At 66.2% G+C, this 7831-nt stretch overlaps 1 protein-coding gene across 1 annotated transcript in view; it reads right to left on the bottom strand.

Annotated features, from left to right (window-relative positions):
* The window catches only part of KIF26A (kinesin family member 26A), a 42790-nt gene that overhangs the window by 25441 nt on the left and 9518 nt on the right, over positions 1–7831 (bottom strand). The window contains 1 exon segment of the mRNA XM_027776400.1: positions 17–150. Within this exon segment, the coding sequence (XP_027632201.1) occupies positions 17–150 (134 nt within the window).

The following is a 7831-nucleotide window of genomic DNA, read 5'->3' as shown; positions in this document are numbered from 1 at the left end:
GGGGCCCGGCAGTAGACGCAGGGCCTCCCGCGTGAGCTGCTGCAGGTGCGTGGCGCAGACGTCGCAGCGACCCTCAGCCAGCGGGCGGCAGGGCAGCAGGGCCCCGGGCGCCAGGGGCTTATCCAGGAGCAGGGCAGAGAGACAAGGGTCCTGAGGACAGCAAGGGACAGCTCGTCAGTCACCTCCACACCACAGTGGGCCCATGCAGCCACACCGCGAGCCCTGAGCCTCGTCACCGAGCCCAGCAGGGAAACAACCTGACAGCGGTCCAAGGGGCCAGGGGCCGCCCGTCTGCCCAGCGGCTGGCACCAACCTGGACCCAGATCCCCATGCCACCACCCACCCACGCTGCTGGCCAGGCTGGCGAGAAGCAGGGCCCACTGAAAGATAGCCCTTCCGTTGCCGTGAGCCTGCCCCCCACACACAGCTCTGCCGTCAGGGCCCCAGCCCCAGGCGGGCCAGGAGGGCCCTGTTACAGAAGGCAGGCCGAGAGCAGCAGGACCCTGGTCTATCCAATCGTTCAGGCGTGGACTCGGCCCCCAGGTCGGGGTGCAACCTAGTTCCCCTCCCTGGACTGGGGCTCACATGGCCTCTCTAACCATGAGGCCAGAGTCCACAGAGCTAAGAACAGGAGCCAGAGGAGCCCACAAAGCCCCTCGCCCATCCTGGAGGTCAGAGAGGGCTTCTCGGAAGAGGAACAGGGAGAGCCGATCAGAGTAACTCTCACCAGAAGAGAACCCACCAAAGGCTGCTTCTTCGGGGCCCATGCTGCCTCTACCACCCACCTCTGCCCTTGCCGCAGAGCGGTCCCGCAGGCTCAGGCTTTGAGTCAGGGCTAGAGCCTCGAACAAGCACCAGCCCAGGTCCAGCGCACTGTGACCAAGGGGCACCTGGCACTGGGCGGGGTCTGTTCTCAGCAGGCAAATCGCCAGCCCCCACCTCACCCCACCTAGCCAGGACCTCCTTCCCCTCAACGACCCGACAGTCCCTCCTCTGGCTGGCCATGCTGCTGCCCCGAGGGGTCCAGGCAGCGGCCAGCTCTGGTCTGGCACACTGCTGGCCCACGGGGACAGAGCCTCCTCAAACATGCCCATCTCTCAGATGAGTGAGCTGAGGCCACAGCCCACGGGGGTGTCTCCTTCGCCCCCTCCCACGATCCCTGAGCCGGCCGTGTGGGCCTTGCCCACAGACACCACAGCTGAGGTGGTGGCAGCTGTGACCCAGGGTGGCCAGGGCTGAAGGGGACAGTGCCGGATCAGTGTGCACCTGTCCCCAGCACCATCCTCACCCCTGCAGCTGAGCCCGGTGGGCAGCTCTCCCCGACCCCCGAGGTCCTGCCAGGCCGGCCTCCTCAGTGCGCTGACTTACACGCCGCACCAGAAGGCTGGGCTTTCTGCCGGCCACCACCAAGCCTAAGGTGCCTGGTGTGTCGGCCCCCTCAGCCGGGGCCCCCATAGCCCGGGCCCCTGCAACAATTTACCGAGGTCAACCCCACAGAGCCCTGCAGCAACAGGCAAGCCCCCCAACCCCAGGCCTGCAGGTGCACACGTGGGACCCGGACCTCCTCACCTGCGGGCCCTGGCCACAGTCCCCAGCAATCCCCAGAGCAGGCGGGCACAGGGCGGTTTTCCAAGCCCAGCTCTGCTCATGCAGGCTTACCCACACTGTGGGAGGCTGCACGCAGTGGAGGGAGTGCAGGGGAGAGTGGTCTGCTGCAGCCGCTACCCCGGCCTGAAAGACGCCCTGCAGCCCCCACCCCTACACAACCTGCCCAGCCTTGGGCCAGTGTGAAGCCTCTACTCATCTGAGGGACCTCAGCCTCTGAACCCACTCTGCACCGTGCCAGGGGACAGGACAGGACGCACAGAGGGGAGCCCTGCCTGACCTGAGGACGCACAGGCCCGCCAGCGTGGCCAGGGAGGGGCAGGGGCAGAGGTGGCAGGAAGCCAGACAGTCCTTGTCCAGGCTCCCTGCCCAGCTGGGATGGCAGGGACTCAGGCAGCAGCTGCCGGCAGCCCCAGAGAGCCGCGGAGCTCAGGGCCAGCATGTAGCCCACTGGGGAGGTGGCCGGCCGTGGCCTGGTCTCCTGCTCAGCACTGGCATCTCCCAAGCAGCTGCCCAGACACCCTGAGCCCTGGCCCGGCCCCAGCCAGAACCGACTTGGGGCCTAGCAAGGGTTCCCACAGCCCATGACCACCAGCTCCCTGAGGGACACTGAGAGAGTCCAGGCGGGCGGGAAGGGGAGGCCAAGGCCAGAGAGGCAACACCGGCTTGGCCCTGAGCCCATCACCAGGCCAGGCAGCCCCAGGAGGGGCAGGCCCAGGACCCGGAGCGCCGGTTGCTGGGAGGAACCAGCACCAGCGAGCGGCACCAGCGAGTGGCATGCGCCTGGCCACACTGGGTCAGAACCACACAGACTGCACCGCAGGGCCCTGCCCGGGAACCAGAGGCAACCTTCAGCTCCCCCACCTAACGCTGCACTCAGGGAAGGGGGCTGGGAGGCCCTCCTTCCCCGGCTCCTGCACAGAGCCCCAGATGCCACCCCAGAAGGGACCAAGGCCCGCCCAGCCCCTGAAGCCCACTGGCACCTTCCACCCCTCTGTGGGCCTCCCCAGTGCATCCTGGAGCCACTTCCTGCACCTTCCAAGACCTTGGCCCTGACGGGGTCAGAGACAGCCCGGGCTTCCTCAGGCACACCGGCGGCATGGGTGTCTCCGGGCCACTGGGCTTGCCTGTCATCAGCCTGCAGATGCCCAGCGCCTTCAGCAAGACAGTGTCAACCCCTGCACAGCATGACTTACGGTCTAAGACAGACTGTGCCTGCACCTGGAAAGCCTCCCCAACTCGACTCAACTCAGTGAGTGCGCGGCGCCGGGTTCCGGGGCCTGAGCCCCACACCAGGACGGTAGTTTCACCTGTCTTTCGCTCCGGGGAGGCGGGCTGCTCCAGCGATCCCTCCACCTTCTGCATGGAGGCAGAGACACTGCACCAGCCAGGGGGCTCTAGCAGACTGCACCGCAGGGCCCTGCCCGGGAACCAGAGGCAACCTTCAGCTCCCCCACCTAACGCTGCACTCAGGGAAGGGGGCTGGGAGGCCCTCCTTCCCCGGCTCCTGCACAGAGCCCCAGATGCCACCCCAGAAGGGACCAAGGCCCGCCCAGCCCCTGAAGCCCACTGGCACCTTCCACCCCTCTGTGGGCCTCCCCAGTGCATCCTGGAGCCACTTCCTGCACCTTCCAAGACCTTGGCCCTGACGGGGTCAGAGACAGCCCGGGCTTCCTCAGGCACACCGGCGGCATGGGTGTCTCCGGGCCACTGGGCTTGCCTGTCATCAGCCTGCAGATGCCCAGCGCCTTCAGCAAGACAGTGTCAACCCCTGCACAGCATGACTTACGGTCTAAGACAGACTGTGCCTGCACCTGGAAAGCCTCCCCAACTCGACTCAACTCAGTGAGTGCGCGGCGCCGGGTTCCGGGGCCTGAGCCCCACACCAGGACGGTAGTTTCACCTGTCTTTCGCTCCGGGGAGGCGGGCTGCTCCAGCGATCCCTCCACCTTCTGCATGGAGGCAGAGACACTGCACCAGCGACGGGGCTCTAGCCATGTCACCACCGAGAGCTCGCCCAGCCCCTGCCCCAGCGGAGGCCTCCATGGGGACCCTGCTACCACTCCGGAGGAGCCAGGCCAGTAGGCCTGCAGACCCTCTGAGCCCCACCATCTCGGCTCACAAAGGGATCCAACACCCACGGCGGGGCCTGGCCAAGGCGGACAGAGCAGAGGCCCGGCCTGGAAAAGCCCCCAGGCCTGGGACCCTCCCGCCCCTCTGTCACACAGTCACATGTGAGCGTGCGGGTGGCCAGGCCCGGGGACCCCGCTGGCCACAGCACCTCTGCCTCGTGCTCCCTTCCCAAACCACGGCTGGGCCGTGACCTCCCAGAGGACAGTTTCCGGAGTTGACAACAGGTCCAGGAAGGGACCCTGGCTGCCAGGCCAAGCGCTGCCCTCCCGGTCCCATTGTCAAGCACACTCCCGGCCAGGCGGGGGCAAGGCATCAGGGGCCGGATTTTCTAGCCTGGAAAGGCCAGCCACACCTGGGCTGGGCCCCTCGCTCAAGGCCTGCCCTCCCCTGCCAGCAAGGACCCCCAGGACCGCTCTAGCCTGTGAGTCTGCAGCTTTTAGGGCCCTCGGCCGACCCGGGCCTTCCTCCTCTGCGGGGGGAGGCCACGGAGGCAGCACGCCATCTGAGGCCCTGTGCCAGGCGCCAGCCCAGCTGGACAGCTCAGGGCACAGACCAACCCATTGAGACCCCGCTCCCCTCAATGGCCTCCCCTGTCCTCTGTGCCATGGCCACAGCGGGGGCCCCACAAGCTATAGGCCACATGGGCAAGGACAGCCCCCGCCAGGGGCTGACGCAGGGCCACCCTGGGTGATGGGTATGGCCAGTGGGCAAGGCACAGTGCCCTATAGGACTCGGTCCCCTCCCTGAGTCGGGGCCACAGCACGGCCTCCACAACCGGCACTCCCGCTGCCACCCCCTGGAAGCCAGCCGGTGAGCTGAGCCCAGGGCAGCCAGATGCACCCCGATGGGCCAGCTGGGAAGGGACAGAGCAGCATGTGAACCACCCCGACCCCAAGCAGGCCTAGAACCTCAGCAGGCTGGTGGTCACAGACCTCTCCAGACGCCACCCCCCAAGGCTGCCAGGACAGCCCAGGCCGCACGGCCCTGGCCCACAGCTCCTTCAGCAAATGCCCACCTGCTCCAGGGCTGGAGCGCGGCACTTGGAGCTCTCCAAATCCTCCTCGGAGCTTCCCCATCCCATTCCCTGTCATGGAGCTGCACCACACAGCCTCTGGACGAGCTCCAGGCACCCCCATTGGAGTCTTTGGGGGTCCTGTGCCCTAAAGTCTTTGGCCATGTCTCCCTGAGTTTAATTCTGAGACCAAATGTCACCACCTCCAAGAGGTCCTTCCAGATGGCTCCCTGCACTTTCTAGAGCCTCTCTTCCAGGGTCCTAGAAAGAGACCAGGGAGAGCCCGGCTCTGTCCACGCCAGCTATGAGGCCAGCCCCCCACGCTCTGCCTTTCCCACAGTGTCGGGGGGCTGGGGTGAGTGCTGAGTGCCGGCACCAGCCCTCCCGACTGCCAAGCTCCCTGTTCCCCTCGCTCACAGACCACTGACCAGGCCGACAGTACGAGGACCCTCGGCCTTCATTCCCCACTCCTCAGGGCCTGCGGAGGTCCTTCCTGCCCCGGAGACAGCCGTGCCCCAGCACAGGAGGGCCAGGCTGCCTCCTCCGCAGCTCGCTGACAGAGAAGTCACCCAGGTAGGGCCCTGCTCACCCCACTGCCGGGCACCCCGTGCCAGGCACCCCAGCCTCTTGTAGACGACACACTCCGGGACCACCTCGGCACGGAGCCGTAGTGCAGGCTGGCTATCAGAGCAGGCCCCTTATAGGCTAGGGCTCAGAGAGGCTCAGACACTCCCCTCAGGCCACACAGCCAGGGCAGCACAGCCGGGATGGCACCCAGGCCTGGGGAGCCCCTGGGCCAACAGGGACCCAGCCCCACCCTCGGGAAAGCATGGGTTTCCAGGCAGAAGGCGCGTCGGAGGACAGGAAAGCTTGGAGCAGGCTCTGGAACCTTCCTTCAGCTGGAGATGGGGGGACTGACAGACCAAGGGAGGGGCTCCGGCAAGCACAGGGGGTCCCAGGGCTGAGCCAGGAGCAGTCCCCAGCAGGATCGGGTTTCATCCAGGCCTCTAGGGGCTGCTGGAGGCGAGGGGGGGCTGTGGTCTGGACTCAAGCCATAGGAGGCAGGATGGCCTGCAGCCCATACCCCGAGCAGGGCCCACAGGGCCTGCCCCGGCTCGCTGCAGCCACACAGGGAAGGCACCCAGCACTCAGGCCAGAGCTCAGCACACGCCAGAGCAGGGACGCCGCCCCAGGTGGGCCCAGCAAGAGCAGCCTTGTGCCAGCCGGGCAGAACCATAAATCCGCCAGCCTCCGGCCATGCCGGAGCAAAAGTGTCCCTTCACTCCAAGAGAGAGAGAGAGAGAGAGAGAGAGAGAGAGAGACAACGCAGCCCAGGCACCCTCCCCACAGACAGGGAAACTGAGGCTTAGCAAGGGAGTGGCCACACCACAGCAGAGAGCAGCCACCTGCTCCTGTCCAGGAGAAACTGAGGCACAGAATCACCCCAGTGGGAGAGGAGAGCTCAGAGCGTGACCATTCTGGGGACCCAGGCCTCCCAAAAGCCAGAGCAGACAGCCTGGCTGCCACCAGGCTGGCCCTGTGCCCGTCTGGTCCGCAGGAATGGGACCACCCAGCCTCGACAGCCACCTCCTCCAGCGTGTGGCCCCATTCCTGTGGAGCAGATGGGCACACATGGGCTGTGTGCCTGTCACGCAGAGGGCACGCCAGTGCTGCTCTCCCTTCTGCTCCATGCCAACACAGAGCATGCCAAGGCCAGCACAGCTCAGGCAGGCTGCAGCAGACCCACACGCTAGGGACAGCCACGGCCGGAAGAGGCAGGGCAGTGGCTGCAGGCAGAGACATGAGCCATCCTGGGCTGTTCAGAGCTGAGACTGGCTGGGGGCTCCCTGGCAGGCAAAGGAAAGGGGAAGCAGGCCCTCTTTGCTATTTATGACTCCCACACATAAGGCCCTTCCAGCTGAGCCTGGCAGCTTGAAACTCGCGCCGGGTACGTGTGCGTGCGTGCCCAAAATCCCAAGAGGAGAATGGAGAAGGGATTGCAGCGTGGCCATCCCCCCTGGGGGGTGATTTCTCACTCCGTCTCTCTCTACCTCTCTGGCAAGCACATGTACCCTGTGCCAAAAACAAAACCAAAACACTCTCAAAAAAAATCTACTCAAAACTGGCCCTTTTGGCACAACCTGAGCAGCCCTGGGTTCGGCAGAGGCAAGAAGGACACGGGCCACACTCGTGCCCCTGCCCTGACCAGGCCTCCTCCCAGCCCCTGCCAGCTCAGTGCCCAGACAGTCCAGGCCCGCGAGCAGGTCCCTTCCCAGCTGAGTCACCCCAGCCCCTGCCAGCTGGGAGCCTGCCCAGCTGGCCAGCCCCAGGGAGCACCCACCCTCACACGCCGCCCCTGGCTGACACCTGGGCTCAGCTGGGGAACGATGCTGACGCCAGGCACGCCACCCCGCAGAGCCCCAAGACAGGCACCAGCACCCTGGCACGGAGGTGGTCCCAGCTGCCGCAGGGCTTGGCTCAGCTCCAAACACTGTGAGGCCACAGCCCGCGCCCGGGGCTCAGGGAATCCGACCCCAGGGCCTGAAGCTCTACAGGAGACATCAAGCCCAGGCCCACAGCCCGCCTGAGGGTGATAAACCAGTGCTCCAAAACCACGGTGCTCCTGGAGATGGGGCGCGGCTCAGACGACCCTACACCGTCCTGGCAGGCACAGGCCAGGCACAGGGACAGGCAGGGGGCATCGGCTGCAGGCTCCACGCACAGGAAGCTGGCACCCGGACCAGCCCTGAGCTGCGCGCGGGACAGCGGCGAAGTGCAGGCGGGCCAGGGCGGCAGTTTGGGGCTCCTGGGAGGCAGGAGCATGGACCCTGCCACACCAGCCAGAGGCGCGCCAGGCTAAATGAGAATTGATCATCTTCCCTGCAGGGCGACAATCGATTCAGTGCCGGTATTGACGCTTCAAACGTCACAGGGCCTCTGCTGAGTCCCCACCCCTACGTGACACCTCCAGGCAGTGTCTGGAATGGACTCTACCCCCACAGCAGAGAGCGACCCTTTCGGGGTCACCGTCCAGCCAGGCCCAACACCCCCCCGAGGGCTGGGCATGGCAGGGGTGGCCCC

Source organism: Tupaia chinensis, unplaced genomic scaffold (genome assembly GCF_000334495.1).
Source record: "Tupaia chinensis unplaced genomic scaffold, TupChi_1.0 Scaffold000671_2, whole genome shotgun sequence".
Classification (NCBI taxonomy): domain Eukaryota; kingdom Metazoa; phylum Chordata; class Mammalia; order Scandentia; family Tupaiidae; genus Tupaia; species Tupaia belangeri.
This window is presented reverse-complemented; position numbering and strand designations above follow the sequence as displayed.